The 15,209-nt window shown below is 47.1% G+C and overlaps 2 protein-coding genes across 3 annotated transcripts; one reads left to right on the top strand and one right to left on the bottom strand.

Moving 5' to 3' along the window:
• The first annotated feature begins 708 nt into the window (after positions 1-708).
• MRPS16 (mitochondrial ribosomal protein S16) lies at positions 709-3,033 on the top strand. Of its 2 annotated transcripts, none has more exons than XM_081341350.1 (4): positions 709-794; positions 1,894-1,968; positions 2,198-2,458; positions 2,820-3,033. In XM_081341350.1, the coding sequence occupies exons 2-4, from the start codon at positions 1,956-1,958 to the stop codon at positions 2,969-2,971; spliced, it is 426 nt and encodes a 141-aa protein (XP_081197476.1). In that variant the 5' UTR covers positions 709-794; positions 1,894-1,955; the 3' UTR covers positions 2,972-3,033. The 2 variants fall into 2 exon arrangements, with proteins under 2 accessions (XP_081197476.1, XP_081197477.1); XM_081341351.1 differs by having other exon boundaries at positions 734-794; positions 1,897-1,968.
• Positions 3,008-15,209, bottom strand: ARHGEF16 (Rho guanine nucleotide exchange factor 16). Its single transcript, XM_081341349.1, has 15 exons — positions 14,769-15,209; positions 12,803-13,374; positions 12,094-12,145; positions 11,427-11,590; positions 10,708-10,764; positions 10,100-10,260; positions 9,397-9,549; positions 8,967-9,096; positions 8,623-8,697; positions 8,003-8,095; positions 7,620-7,777; positions 7,133-7,306; positions 6,590-6,663; positions 4,787-4,888; positions 3,008-4,177 (listed from the first exon to the last, which is right to left on the bottom strand). The coding sequence occupies exons 2-15, from the start codon at positions 13,355-13,357 to the stop codon at positions 4,038-4,040; spliced, it is 2,088 nt and encodes a 695-aa protein (XP_081197475.1). The 5' UTR covers positions 13,358-13,374; positions 14,769-15,209; the 3' UTR covers positions 3,008-4,037.

The raw sequence follows: 15,209 nt of genomic DNA, 5'->3' as shown, positions 1-15,209 counted from the left end.
CTGGCTGTATTTATTTTATTCCTTGCAAAGAAATGGCTGCAATTTAAGGATAGATGGAGGGATAAATAAGTAGTATGTAGATTGGGTGGATAGATGGATAGATAGATAATGGATGGATGGACGGAGATATCAGCAAACATCCCTAATACTCCTATATGTACATAATATATATAAAATACATATTATATATATAATTCACATATTATATAAAGTAATAATATAGTAATAGAAGTAAAGGAGTCAAAATACAGGATTGGTAGCCAGGCTGAACTCTTCCTTTCTGGTGGCTTGACGGGGGTGGGGGGTTAATCCTTGGATTTGCCAGGCTGGGGCTTATGGGGATGGTAGTTCCCCATTTTGCAAAAGCCAGCAGCTTGGAGGAAATCAGCTTACCTGCCCGAAAATAAACACATGAAATAATGCTTAATTGTGAATAGCCACCATGACAGGCTGGATGTCTAAATTAAGCCACTTGGAGACCCGCATTGTAATTCACAATTGTGTAACAACGCTAATACGGTTGCTTAGCAACTTGGCGGAAAATCGACGCGCGGCGCTATTACGTCTACACCGCGACAAGGAGGCGCATGCGTGGTCGAGGATAACCGGACCAGAAAGGGCACCTCCGAAGACGCGATCTGATTGGGCGTCCCGGATTCCCGGGTCTGCGCGCATGCGCCTGAGGCTTGAGCTGGATAGGCGTGGATTTTGGTTGGAAAGCTCCCGGGGATCGAAGGAACGCTCTTTCCTGGCCACTGGGTCCGGGGTCGCGGCAGGGAGTTTGGCCATTGCAGGTAAGGCGGAAAGTCACCAGGTGCAACTTATTCATCTCGGACCATAATAATAATAATACTTGGATCAACTGCATCGGTTGAATTGTGGGCTGCCTTTTGCAAGAAGCTGCCACTGTTGCATAGGGGGGGGGAATCCTTCCGTTGAATCAGCGCCTTGCAAAAAGCGAGTGACCCGGTTTTCCCTCTTGCAGCGCTCCTTGCAATGCTGCAGAAATTCAACAGGTGCAGCTCGATGCTTTGCAACCTGAGTGCAAGAAGGAAGCTCGGGGTGAGCTCCCTTTGAGCCTTCTCCTCTCAGGCGCTGCCTTGGACTTCTGAATGCTCTTGTGTTTTTCTGCAGCTGGGTTTCCCTCATCTGCTAAACCTCGGCTTGTTTGGATTGTGGCTTGTCATGACCTCAGTTTGTAGGTTGCCTTAAGCCCCAAGCCTGCTTTAGCATCTGTACAAGCTGGGATTGCAGCCGCTGGTTTATACCGCGGTGTGTGTGTGTGTGTGTGTGTGTGTGTGTGTGTGTGTGTGTCAGAGGCTTGTTTTTATACTGGTAGTCCTCGACCACAACGGAGCCCCAAATTTATGTTGCTAAGTGAGACAGTTGTTAAGTGAGTTTTGCTATATTTCTTGCCACTGCCGTTAAGCAAATCACTGCAGTTTTTCAGTTAGTAAGTTGGTTGTTAAGTGAATCTGGCTTCCCTGTTGGCTTTGCTTGTCAGAAGGTCACAAAAGGGGATCATAAATATGATTCTGTTGCCAAGTGGTCATGTCACCATGAGGATGGTCGTAAGTTACTTTTTTCTAGTGCTGTTGCAACTTTGAACAGTCCCTAAACAAACTGTTGTAAGTCAAGAACCACCTTTATGTTTGTATATTTGTAGGGTTAATTCAGTTTTTCAACTTTTATGCTGCGTGGACTTCAACTCCCAGAATTCCCCAGCCAGCATTCTGGGAGTTAACGTCCACCCAGCTTAAAGTTGCCCAGGTTGAGAAACACTGGTTGTGTGAATCGCATCTCGGCTTCCCTGGAGCCTCTTTTCCTTCTGGTTTGAAATAAAAATACCATTTTGCAAACACTTGGCTTTTTTAGCCCTCTGTTCTTTCCCAGCAGCCATCTGGACTCCGTTACCCTGATTTTTCTCCACCCTTTCTCTGCTGGAAAAGGGCATCATGGTTCAGCTAGGTAAGTGGCATTACAGAATGCTTTATATATCTCCATGCCCACCATCTGGTGCTTTTCTCATGCACCACCACCTGGCCGGGTCAAGTTGCATGCACTTTGCAAAGGTTGTAACTGAACCATGGTCATTGTTGCCGTTGTAACATCAAAGAGTCCCTAAATGAATTGTTGTAAGCCGAGATCTAACTCGATTGCTGACCTAGGATGTCTGCCCCCAATTTCCTCCCAACAGGGCGCCCCCTGCTGAGGGCGTACCGCAATGTCCGGGTGGTGATCAGGCTGTCCCTTGGCGGTTGCACCAACCGGCCGTTCTATCGGATTGTAGCTGCACACAACCGGCGCGCCCGGGACGGCAAGTATCTCGAGCAGATCGGCTGCTACGACCCTCTGCCCAACCGCTACGGTGAGAAGATCGTGGGGATCAACTTCGACCGCTTCAAACACTGGTTTGCTTACGGAGCCACCCTGAGCAAGCCGGCGGAAAAACTGCTAGGTAAGTGGTTTGGATCACAGGTTGTCCTCGACTTAACGACCACGATGGAACCCAAAAGCTTCATTGTTAAGTGAGACATTTGTTAAGTGAGTTTTTTCCCCATTTAACGACCTTTCTGGGGAAGCCGACGGAATGTTGCAAGTCGTGCGATGTCTTGCTTAACGACTGCAGCAAAAATGGCTTTAAAGTCGGATGTAGTCATGCAAGGCCCCCCCTTAATGGCAAAATTTCTGGTACGGCCACAGTAACTCCTGGACTCCCCGTGTGCTCGATATTTTTCCTATTGCATTTGCAAATGATGCTCAACGCATAAGAGTGATGCGTTTTTTTAAAAAAAACTTTTTTTAAAAAAAATGTTTAGGTCTTTCTGGCTTTTTCCCCCTGCATCCGATGACCATCACAAACGCTGAGCGGTTAAGGAAGAAAAAAGCTCGGGAGGCAGAAAAGGCAGCTGAAAAAGGAGAAGAAGAAGAGGGAGATTTGGAGGAAAAGCAGGAACATCAGCAGAATTGATCAATGGAGTGAGGGGGAAAAATACCTCACACACCGTTGGAGACTGAAAGGATAATGTCGATTTTATTTTATTTTTCCTTTTTTAACCGCATGGCATTGTGACTTGCCACTACGAAACCTCGCCCTGAATTCTTGCCCGTTCAAAGCCAAGTTTGGCTCCCGTTCTTTCAAAGAGGCCCGCGCGCCAAATGGCCTGCTGCCTAGGAGTGCACAGCGCAGGGTCCGCGCAACCTGGAACTCGGGACTTCCTAGCCTAGTTCGCGCGATTCAATCCCAAATGTAAACGAAAACCCGCTGAGGTTTGGGTTCGATGCCGCGCAAATGCCAGGAGACGGTTCAAAGCCCTGGGGACGAGTTTTGGCCGTTTTAGCCGATTTATAAATAAATTTAATTTTCTGCAGTTTTCAATAAGGCGTACGGTAGTTGCAAGCAGAAATGTAGCCGTCTTTTTGTGTGTGGGGGGGAAGATACATTTCCCCGCAGTCAGAAATCTAGCATTAAAAGTAGAAAAGTGTTTCTCTGAAATAGGGATGTTTGAGACGGGAAAGAGAATTGGTCACAGCATTGTACAAATCTTTGAACAGTTTACAGAGAAAAAAAAATCATTATTATGTACAGGATTGAAGGGTGGGGCCCTTAGAACAGAGGCTTCTCTGGGAATATTAGCTAAAAAGGGAGCACTGAGGCATGATGGGGGAAAAGGGAGCCGATTGCCGATATGATGAGCCTTTAAAAAAAATTGCTGTAAGAATGAGTCTTGTTCCGTGGTTTAAAAGAAAAAAGAAATATATAAAAAGGGTAGGCTTTCTCCGACGGCTGCAAGTTGCTGGCCTCTTTTTTTAGGATGCAGCATCTGTTGTGAAATGCTGCTCTTGGCAGGAAGATTTAAAAGTGGATTTTAGGCAGTGGTTCTCCTACAATCCAGTTTATTTTAAAAAAAAAACTGGAGTCCTTGTACGGTCCAGGAGGAAGAGAAAGGGTCTGGCTTTGCAACCCCCTGGCCGTTAAAATACCTTCCAACTTCCTCGGCATCCACGGGGATCAAGACATGACCCGCTCCGACGTCTCACACGTCGGTCTCGATGCGCAGCCGTTCCATGCGTTGGACGTTGCGTTCGACAGCGTTACGGTTGGTGATCTCCTGGGCGCAGGCTTGCGGGAACCAGCCCGTCTCTCCGTCCCGCAGACGCTCCCCCAAATACCAGCCTGGAAGGCGATGGAGAAGGAGTAACAGGTTAAAAACAACAAAATTTTTGCTGAAGGATGCGGCTCTCAGTGTAGCAAGTGATTTAAAAGGGGGTTGGACTAGATGACCTCCAAGGTCCCTTCCAACTCTGTTATTCTGTTCTGTTCTATATTCTCTTCTATTTTTTATTCTATACTGTAATCTATATTCTCTTCTGTAATTCCTATTCTCTTCTGTAATTCCTCTTTTATTCTGTAATTCCTATTCTATTCTACATTCTTTTCTATTTTTTATTCTACTCTACTCTATCCTATCCTATCCTATCCTCTACTCTATCCTATCCTATCCTACACCACCACCCCCTCGGGGGGGGTCCTCAGAAACACCTTGGTCTGGGGGATTTCAACTATTTTAATTGTCCTTGTGATATAAAGAGGAAAATGTTTAAAAACGCAAGGGCAGAGCCTCACCCTTTACACACATTCCATCGTCTTTTTAAATGTGAATTTTTAGAACAGGAGATCAGTCGTAACCTCCCTTAATTGCATAACGGATGAAAATATTATTCCGGGGAAAGAAGAATTAATTCATTCTGCCTGCATAATTTGGGTCTTTCTAAAGCCACTCACCGTCTTCGCTGTTCAAGACAAGGACCACGTCGGTCTGCTGGAGCGAAATTTCATCTGCCTGCTTAGCCAGATAAGCTCTGGTGATCAATACCTGTTGGAGTGCTGGAGGGAAAAAAAAAGAATATGAATTAAAGCTAGACAATATAACAATATTTTTTTTTAATTGTATGCCAAAGACTCCAAGAGGCGCAGCTTGTTTTGAAAAAGACTAACTTCTAATATTAAATCAAGATTTGCACAAGAAAGTGTTTTTAGAATAATCAGCATTTATTTTCACGGTGTTTTTTTTAAATGCTGCTTTTTTCCATGTGTTGCGTTTTAGATCAGTGATCAATATGTGTAGTTTAATGAAGAGAATGACGAGGGGGGACATGATAGCAGTGTTCCAATATCTCAGGGGCTGCCCCAAAGAAGAGGGAGTCAAGCTATTCTCCAAAGCGCCTGAAGGCAGGACAAGAAGCGACGGATGGAAACTAGTCAAGGAGAGAAGCAACCTAGAACTAAGGAGAAACTTCCTGACAGTGAGAACAACTAACCAGTGGAACAACCTGCCTCCAGAAGCTGTGAATGCTCCAACACTGGAAGTCTTTAAGAAGAGACTGGACAGCCATTTGTCTGAAATGGTATAGGGTTTCCTGCCTGAGCAGGGGGTTGGACTAGATGACCTCCAAGGTCCCTTCTAACTTACTGTTGTTGATGAAGATGATTTTTATGGCTTCTCTTAAAAGCAATGCAGAAAGTAACGGTTTGATTTGAACGTCACTCTGGAAAGTTGTTCCAGATTGTTCCATCCTTCCGGTGCTTTGGAGAAAAGGTGGAAACCCCCCCTCTTCTCTGCGGCAGCCCCTCAAATATTGGAAAACTGCTATCATGTCCCCCCCTATTCCTTCTTCTCATTAAACTAGACATACCCAATTCCTGCAAGCGTTCTTTTTTATGTGATGGCACGCAAGACAAAAAAGTTTTGCAGAATCCTTTTAGGGGCTATGAGAAAGGGAAAGTTGCTGATTTAACGGGGGGAGGATCTAAAAGTGTTTCGGGCTTCTGAGTAGGGAAGGAGCAAACTTACGTCTCCTCCGGCCAAATTCAAAGCATCAGTACATCTTTCTTTTTTAAAAAATGCAACGAATGACCAGCAGAAGGAGCACAAAGCCTGCTTTTCCACAGTGGAGAAGACTACTAGACGGTCGCAGACATTCCTCTATTTAAACCCTGAGAACAAAAGGTCAGGAATGTCTCCGAGCGGTCCCAAAACAACACAATCCTTCTCACACTCCATTTGGCCCCGCAGAGAACAGACCCCTGGGCCGGAAGCCTCTTGCGCGCTGTGGGCTTAAGCGGCTTTCCCCCCCCCCCCCAAACACGGAATTCTTTTGAGCTTTCCAAATTTTGCACTCAACTCATTTGGACAGAGCAAGTCAAGACTTGGCTGTGCAAGTGACGAACCGAGGCAAAAACAGCTGCAAATGAACATCTGGGCCTCCTTGGGAGTAAATCTCCTTCCCTTAAAAAAGATGTTAGCGTCGTTCAGAGACAGAGAAAATGTGTGACACTCAGCACTCAAAAATGACTGCAGTGGGCCCGGTTTCAGCAAGCCACAATTGATGGTTTATATGGGTTTGGCAGGGTTCCCACATGCTGTGATTTTTAACGAAGCGTGATCTGGGTTAAAAGGGTACATGACTGCTTGGAACAGGTGGACTGGGAGGTGCAAAACATTGCATTTTATTTTGCAAACGTACTTTTTTTTCCCATTTTGTCTGGGCACCTAAGATTAAAATTCAGATTTTTTTTTATCCTTACCTCCTTTCTCTGCTGTGCTGGTCTCTTTTTTTTCTCGGTGCATCAATGCGCTGATCCATCGGGCCCTGTCGCTTCTGCACAGAGCAAAGGGTGGGTTTGTGGGAATGTCTGAACGCAATTAAACCCTAACCTGAATTTTAGCAATGATCTGCAAAGCTTTGGGTCCAGATTTTTTTGGGGGAGGGAATCTGGAATACTCCCCTCTTTTCCCTAATTCAGAATAACATCCGCTATTAAGGCAGTGTCTCAAAGTGGGTTCAAATTTCAACTTCCCAAGCTACTCTGGGATCTCTTAGTGGCCTCCTCTCCATTTGCAAAACCAGGCTGGACTTCCCTGAAACCAGTCAAGACCTCCCTCATATTCTCAAAATAGGGGAATGTTTCGGGTTCCCCATGGGAATACCCCTTTATCCCTGCCCTGGGAAAGAGGCATGTTTGCCCCCCTGGCAGTGCAAGAAAGTGAAAAGGTAGTTTCAGCAAGCGAGCGGAAAACTGTTTTAGGACCGGTCAGTTTCTGATTATTTTCTCACTCAGAAGACTCACCGGGATTCTGCGGCCAGGATGACCTCCTCCGACTTGCCTTCGCTGTCCTTTCGCAAAGTGAGGCGGAAGAGGTAGCCGCTGCGGCCGAGGCCAGTCGGACTGTCTGGGGTTTCGATCTTCTCAACCGAGAGACGTTCCAACATGGAGTAGTTAAGGACGGTGTAGCTCTCCTCGCTGATCCAGAGAAAGGGGGGTGGGGAATGAAAGTTGGGAAGGAGTTGAGTGGCAGATGAGAGAGAGGATTGCAAAAACAAAGCTTTTCTCCAAGGGGAGAGAAGGGATTCTGGGAAATGAAGTCCACGCAGGGGTGAGTGGGGAAAGCTGTTACTATTAACGAAACATTTTAAAATTATTATTATTATTATTATTATTATTATTATTATTATTATTATTATTATTATTATTATTATTATTATTATTATTATTATTATAAATTCGTGGTGAATGGATGCGCCAGGAGAAACCCAGTCAAGATCTCTGTGTTCACCTTTTTTTCTTGGTGATGATCAGGACATCGTTGAAGACAAAGAGGTAGCAGCTTCCTCGCCCGGAGCCCTTCCGAAAAATCCCCCCGTCTTCTGTCGGGGGGAGGGAGAGCTCCCCTCTTTTCAACAGCCACCGAGAAGTTGAGATCAAGGGGAAGTTCTGAAAGAGGCAGACGCTTGGTTCAACTGTGAAGCCCCGAAGTGGATAACTAAACTGTCCACAGAGACTATAAAACATAGAATCGGCTGGAAGGGACCTTGGAGGTCTTCTAGTCTGACCCCCTGCTCAAGGCAGAAGGCCTTCCTCCATGCTGGTCAAAGGCTTGTCCTGACAGTTCCACTCTGAGCTGGAGGCTAAGAGAACCTCTTGGAGGCCAGATCTCACCTTGACTTTTCCAAAATCCAGCTGGTTCTGCAAACTGCACATCTGTTCGGTCCTTTCCATGGTGTGAGCTCCTTCATTGCACTTCTTCACCAGCTGGAAGAACAAAGGTAAATCAAAGGAGAAACAAAAACTAAGAATAGAATAGAATAGAATAGAATAAATAGAATAGAATAGAATAGAATAGAATAGAAATAGAAGCTGGAAGGGACCTTGGAGGTCTTCTAGTCCAGCCCCCTGCTCAGGCAGGAGACCCTCTACCATTTCAGACAAACGGCTGTTCAGTGTCTTCTTAAAAACTTCCAGTGTGGAAGGATGCTGCACAAACTTTGACTAGACCAAAAGAGGTGCTTAAAAATGGGCCAGATCCTCCAGGACAAGGGGCAGAGATTTTTTTTTAAATAAAACATAAATAAAAATAAGCCGAACTGCCATTTTAAAAATAAGCCAAACTCCCATTGTTTTTCTTCTTCAAACGGGGTGAGAATTTTCCAAAGTCACCACACACCAGCAAGAATTTCCCCCCCCCTTTCCCTTTCTTTCCAAAAAAGCGGTTGATTGTAGCCAATTTAGCCCCAGAGAAAGCCATTTCCCTTCTTTCCCGCAGATGTTGGAGGCCTCACCTTGCTGAGGGACTTCAAAGCTTGGGTGGTGGCCCGGTACGCGGTGGTCTTCACTGGGGTCTTTTGGCAAACGGTCTGAAATGGAAAAAGAGGGTCCAGGCCAATGCCGTCAGATGTTTTACAGATGTTTGCAATACCTAGTTTGGAGATCTTGATGGGTTCAGGACACATCTTAACGTTTCCTACTACTGAGTGAATGTGACGGATGGAACCAAACAAAATGTGAGCAAGACGAGACCCGTTAGGGCTGCTTGAGCCAGAAACGTTCCTCACTGAGGACTAGCAGCACAGCTCGTTCCGGAGGTTTGGAGATGGGAAGGCGGAACAGCCCCAGTTTTACTCACATCCATGAGGAGAGGCAGGCGGGTCACTCTCTGCATGGGGAGGATGAGGAACGAAAACAAGGGCAAGGCCCCGCATTCTGGCATCTGTTCAATCCGCTTTAACGACTCCTTAAAGGCAGTGTTGGTGGCTCTAAAAGCAGAATTGAAAAAAGGGGGATCAATTTTTCTTTCCCCCCCAGGCCCCCCCCCAAAAAAGCCACTTCAGGACCCCCTTCTGGACAAGCATTACACCCAGCAGGATCTTCCTTTATTTCCCGGTTTGCAATCCACCACTTTGAACCTTGTTTACACAGTGTGAAAAAAACTGGCCGTAAGTCCCTTTATTTTCGGTGCCCTTGCAACTTTGAACGGTCGCTAAACAAAGTGCCAGAAGTTGAGGACGGCCTGTAACATCTGTCAGCAAAGGGCAGAAGGTCACGGCCCAACTTACAAGAGCTTTTGGAGGGTCCTTTGCTGGTAGACCTCGTTGGAGCAGTAGATGATGTAGGGGTGAAAGTGTCCAGAGACGTGCGCTTCCACCACATCGCTGATGTCCGTAATCACTGCATGCTCTCGGTGCCTCTTCTCCAAGTCCTCAAAAAAGCTAGATAATCCCCCACCACCAAAAAAAACACCTCGTGAGAAACTCACCCTGCAATGATGCTGCGGCAGGACCTAAGTATCAAGGTTCTGCCTGACAAACCCAACTGAAGAAGCACCGATGAGACGATGCCATCCCTTATTGCAAAACTTTATTGAGTACATCATTTGGGCACGAATGAAAGCAAAACCGGCCCTGGTTACTTCCCACGAAAACCACTATCATTAAAATATAGAATTCTGCCTCCCGCTGCTAGTGCAGGTCACCGTTGTCCAATTAAGTGTCAAAATAGTGTTATGAGAAAGTGTCTCCGTGGGTTGGCAAACATCTGCTGAAACGTCCTTGGCTCCCACGGCTTCACTTCCATTTCCTCCCTCTCCTCCCCACTATTGCACTGGCAAGCTGAGAAGCAATAATGCTGGCAAGATCATTGGCGCACTTCGAGCTTGACACTTAGCTAGCAGGGATTTGAACGTGTGGGTCATTTGAGATGACCGCTCTACCACGCCCCACTGGGGGTTGCCCCACCTTCCCCCCCCTCTGCAAAACCGACCTCTTGCTGACCGCCAAGATGTCCCCCACATTGGAGAAGAGGTGATGGTGCTCTGTCTGGGTCATGGTCTCGCGCAGGCTGGCCGATTTCAGAAAATGCTCCACAAGGATGGTGAGACTACGGAGGTAGGAATACTCGGAGGTGATGATCTCAAAGATAGCCTGGGGGAAGAGATGGAGAGGTGAGGGAGAGAAGGTGGGCGAAGGGTGGCTTGTTGGCTGTGCGTGGAGGTTGGCTGGAGAAAGAAGCCGGCTTGATCTGCTGGCAAAGCCTAAGCTAGAAGCAGCAAAGGTGTGGGCTTAGATATGGAATAACCATCCTTAAATTGGGGTTAAAAAAGAAGCTGTGTTGGAACCCAGCATGGTTTCTCAAACTTGGCAACTTCAAGATGGGTGGACTTCAAAACTCCCAGAATTCCCCAGGTTGGCTCCCCATCTTTCTATAGCTTGTTTCTCCCCCAAATTTGGCCCTTGTAGGGTGCTCCTGGTGACCAAAGGATGACCAAGGCCTTCTTTTGAACTCTGAGTTGGGTTGAAGACCGTGAAAGGGCACAGAAGATGCCTCCCTGTTCTCAAGAAGACCTCCGTGGTTTCTACACCTTCGCTTACCTCTTGCCTCTTACGTTCCTCGGGGGGTATCCAGTCCAAGATGCCGGTTTCCAGGACCTGCAGAAGACAAATTCAAGAAATGGATCCCATGGCTTGTGTCTAAATCAGAGGCAATCGCCTACCTGGGTGTGGGGTGTCTGTGTGTGCGTTTAATTACGCAGCCACGCACAAGCACACACATCTGGGAATTTCCAAGCTTCTTTGGACTTCTTGCTTATTGCAACACTCCAGACCAAATGCAAACGTCGTCGTGTTTCCTCCTGGCTGCTTCAGGCAGTGAGTCAAACGGGCGAAGTCTCTTGCGACTCCTCAAGTTTCTCTTTTCCCAAAGAGCGGTTTAGGAGGAGGGGGAATCAGGTGCGTGTCTGCTTGTTTGGCTGTGTCTGCGTGGGTGTGACTGTGTGCTTGTTCCCTCTGCATTTCAGCTGCCCTTTGCACCTTTGGTGTCTCCAAAGATGGGCAGATATTGACCAGGTCGATATTGATTCGGCAAAGGGAGAGAGTTGTGCTGTCTGTGTTGTGTTTCTGAGCTTGGTGCTTGGCCCAAAGTCACCAGGCTTTCACTCCCTAAGGGGGAACCAGAACTCGCCACCTCCTGGTCTTTAGCCCGGCGGCTTAACCACTAGGCCAAACTTCTGCCCTGCGTTGTCCAGGGAGGCTGGAAAGGGAATTTGACTTCTCCCACCTTGATCCAAGCAGCTTTTGCAACCCTTCCCTACCTCGGGCTGTTGGCTCCAGGTGGCGTGAGCAGGACGGTAGTTTTTCACCACGATGGCAGGAGGATGTTCTTCAGGAATGGCGTCCAGGTCGAGAAGGTCATCGTCCGACTCGTGGTTGATGGAGCTGAGGCCTTTTTCTCGGATCTCTTGATACAAACGGGGGTCTGGCAAAGAGAACAGAATAGAATAGAGCTGGAAGGGACCCTGGAGGTCTTCTAGTCCAGCCCCCTGTTCGAGCAGGGGAACCTACACGGTCTCGGACAGGTGACTGTCTAGTCTTTTCTTAAAAATCTCCAGCGATGGAGCACCCACGATTTCTGGTGGCAAGCTGTTCCGCTGGTTGATTGTCCTCACTGTCAGGAAGTTTCTCATCCCGGTCAAAGACAATGCTCTGAACTCAAAATGAGTTTTGTGGGTCAACGCACAAAAACACTACGGTGGGACAAAGCAGCAACCACAAGCCCAGGGCAAAATCTAGGTCTACATAACAGATCAACAGAATTGGAAGGGACTTCGAGGGTCATCTGGGCCAAGCAGGAAGCCTTAGGCAATTTCAGACAAATGGCTGTCCGATCTCTTCTTTGAAAACCTCCAGGCGTGTTCAACATTGGCAACTTTTAAGACTTGATTTTTCAACGTCGAAGGCAGGGGACGGCGTGGGACTCACCGTCTTTGAACGAACCGCCGTGGTGCTGCAGACGCTTGCGCCCCAGAGTCCGCTGTGGGGAGGAAGAAGAAGAGAGTCTGCCATCAGTGCGTGAGGCCAGAGTCCCCCGTCCCGCCGTTGCCTGGTTCAGCCAGGCCGATCTAAGAAGGGTAACATCAGGGCAACTGGACCAGGGCTTATTGAAAATAAGATGTTTCGTTACTCATGCAAATAGGGGTAGCCTTTGGCTTGCAGCGAATTGTAGATTAACATTATATCATCATCATCATCATCATTATTTTGAAATTATTAGACCTGAACATTCTGACTTTGCAATAAAAGCACCCTACTTGGAACTGCCTATATATTCAGATGCTACCTTAACAGCTCTTAGGCCCTTGGGCAGGACTAGAACTGTTAATTTTTCTAATAGTCCCAGACTGTGAATCGAACTGAATATTAAATCAATAATAATTATAATTATAATTATAATTATAATTATAATTATAATTATAATTATAATTATAATTATAATTATAATTATAATTATAATTATAATTATAATTATAATTATAATAAACTGTGAAGTTTTTACAAGTCCCGGACTGTGAATCGAATTGAATATTAATAATAAAGCAGAGGCAGACCTCGACTTACGTCATTGAGTGACCATTCAAAGTTACGACGCCACTGAGAAAGGTGACTCACGACGGCTGTTTTTCCCGCCTACCTTGTTCCTCACCGGGGCCCGGCTAGCGGGGGGCTTGGCGTCTTCCAGCAGGGGCCTGAGACCTTCCGGGGCCCTGACTGGCTGGGCTTCTCCCCCGTTCTTCAGGTCCTTCATGGCTGCTCGGTAGGACATGCTGCGCAGGTTCCGCTTCAGCGTCCCCTCGCCTGCGTCCAGCTCGTCCTCCAGTTCGTCCTCCAGGGAAAGGCTGGGCGCCGACAAGCGCTTGGGGTCGCAGCGGACCTCCTCTCTGCCCCCCACCGCCCCATCGGAGAAGCTCTGGTGGCGGGTGGGAAGCTTGGACTTGGGCTCTTCGGCTAAGCTCCTGGGGATGAGCTGCTGGGTGCCCACCTTGAGGGCGGCTGGGCTCTCCGTGCTCAGGATGATCCGCCGCGGAACGGAGAGCGGGGGAGAGGGCTCGACCGAGTGGCCGGCATCCTCCAACGAGGTCATGGAGGCGCATTTGTCACGTGGGGACAAGCCGTTGTTGCTGATGGGTTGATGGTCCAGGAGCAGACCGTGGTCCCCCGGAAAGGCGGTTGAATGGCGTTGGGCCATGTTGATCCCGAAGACCCCTGGAGGGAGGGAAAAGAGAGGGATTAGCCAGGATTAAGTGAGACCTCACAAACTGGGGCTTAACAAGGACTCAAAGGGAAGAACTGTTTCTTTAGTCCTGGTTTTGGGGGAGGGAAGACTTCCTTTCCTGCTTTACTCTTTATTCGACTGTTAGTTTTCGTGCTCCTTGTAATAAATTATATATCTTTATATAAACAGAAGTAGAAATAGAAGAAGTAGAAATAGAAGTAAAAAATATACATAGAATTAGTAATAGAAGTGGAAGAAGTAGCAACAGAAGTAAAAATAAAAGTAGAAATAGTAGAAATAAAAGTAGAAAGTAGAAATAGAAATATATAAAGGTTTATGGTATCAAAGAAAGTTGGAAACAGACTACAGGACATCAGCACAGATCAGCCTTCAGAATCTGGCATGGAAAAAGGACAATTTGGGGCAGGATTTTCCAGACCGGATCTTGAAAGCTGCACCTGGACAGGGAAGTGAAGGAGGAGTAAAGCTGCCTTTTCTTGGCACAAGCGTGCACGCCCACACGTACCCAGGAGGGGCTAGTTTAACCGGTCCTACCACTTTTCCAAAGGTCACTTGCAAGGAAGCCCAGCCTGGATACAGAAGCGGCTTTCTCTTCTGTGCTAGCTGGCTGGGCAAAAAATAATAATAATCACCGTTTCTGTTGTCATTTTGATCGGTCACTAAATGGGACCGTTGTAAGGCAAGGGCTACTACCTGTATGCGTACATACAGAAGAAAACTTTTTAAGGCTAGTAAGATTAACTGTCAGTAAGCTGATCGGTGGAAGAGCCAAACTTTAAAGCTAATCAAAACAAAACAAAACATGACATCCAAAACTTAAAAGGCAATTAAGAAGCCGAAAACGGCACCCAGTAAAAAGATTTTTTTTTTTAAAAAAAAAACCAGGGGTGAAGGATTTGAAGGGGGAAAAAACTGCAAAGGATTTTCACTCTGTGTGTGTGTGTGTGTGTGTGTGTGTGTGTGAGAGAGAGAGAGAGAGAGAGAGAGAGAGGGAGAGGGAGGGAGGAGGAAAAATGGAATTTGTTGAGGTTTGGTGCCAAATGTTTGAAAAATATCGCGGAAAGCAGGTAAAAAAAGGCTCTGGAATCGAAGCAAATTGGAAAAGAGAGTTTCTTCAGCTGGCAGCTGGAGTGAACACTACAACTTCCCTCATCCCCAGCTAAGCATGCCCACCATCCACAATTCCCCCTTCGTCCCACCCAAATGGAAGAAGCCGTTTTGAGAAAGCAAAACTTATTGGGGCAACTGAGATGAACCGTGATGTTCACACCTACACCCCCCCCACACACACACACACCCAGGGCTTTCTCACTCAGAGCTCACCCGTTTTGCAAAAATAAATCTGATTTTTATGCATATTTACCATGCAGCGCTTTCAAGTTCAGCACCTTTTCATCTCCGGAAAGCTGGAAACTGGAGGGTCGCAACGTGGCCGAAGAAAGCCGGCTTTTGAAGGATGTGTGGTCATTTCACAGCTGGGGTCGAGGATCCCCAAAAAATAAAATAAAAAGCCACTTCAACACGAGAAACTCGGGGCCATCCACCGAAACACCCCCAGGAAGACTGGAGGGAACTAAAGCAAGTGCAGGCAAGGTGCAAACCAACATCCCCCAGTCAGATCTGCAGGGTGCGTCTGCGTGTACAATCCAACATTGTTTACAAGAGATTAATCGACCTCGGCCGAGCCTTTTTTGGGCTTGGCTTTGAACCGTGTTCAGCTGGCTTCGGGGCGAGGCACAGCTGCAAACAGTTCTCACCAGGCGGTGTTGAAGTCAGTTTAGGGACAATCCTGGCTGCACAACAG

This window comes from Vipera berus (assembly GCF_964194415.1).
Source record: "Vipera berus genome assembly, chromosome: 17".
Lineage (NCBI taxonomy): Eukaryota > Metazoa > Chordata > Lepidosauria > Squamata > Viperidae > Vipera > Vipera berus.
This window is presented reverse-complemented; position numbering and strand designations above follow the sequence as displayed.

What these genes read in the sequence shown, in the direction of transcription:
- MRPS16 (XM_081341350.1), top strand. An exon ending in GCCGGCGGAAAAACTGCTAG is followed by an intron (nt 2,459 to 2,819) that starts GTAAGTGGTTTG and finishes AAAAATGTTTAG; the next exon opens with GTCTTTCTGGCTTTTTCCCC.
- ARHGEF16 (XM_081341349.1), bottom strand. Translation starts at nt 13,357, where the DNA reads ATGGCCCAACGCCATTCAACCGCCTTTCCGGGGGACCACGGTCTGCTC. An exon ending in GGGCCCCGGTGAGGAACAAG is followed by an intron (nt 12,146 to 12,802) that starts GTAGGCGGGAAA and finishes TCCTCCCCACAG; the next exon opens with CGGACTCTGGGGCGCAAGCG. An exon ending in CAGCACAGCAGAGAAAGGAG is followed by an intron (nt 4,889 to 6,589) that starts GTAAGGATAAAA and finishes TTTTCCCTCCAG; the next exon opens with CACTCCAACAGGTATTGATC.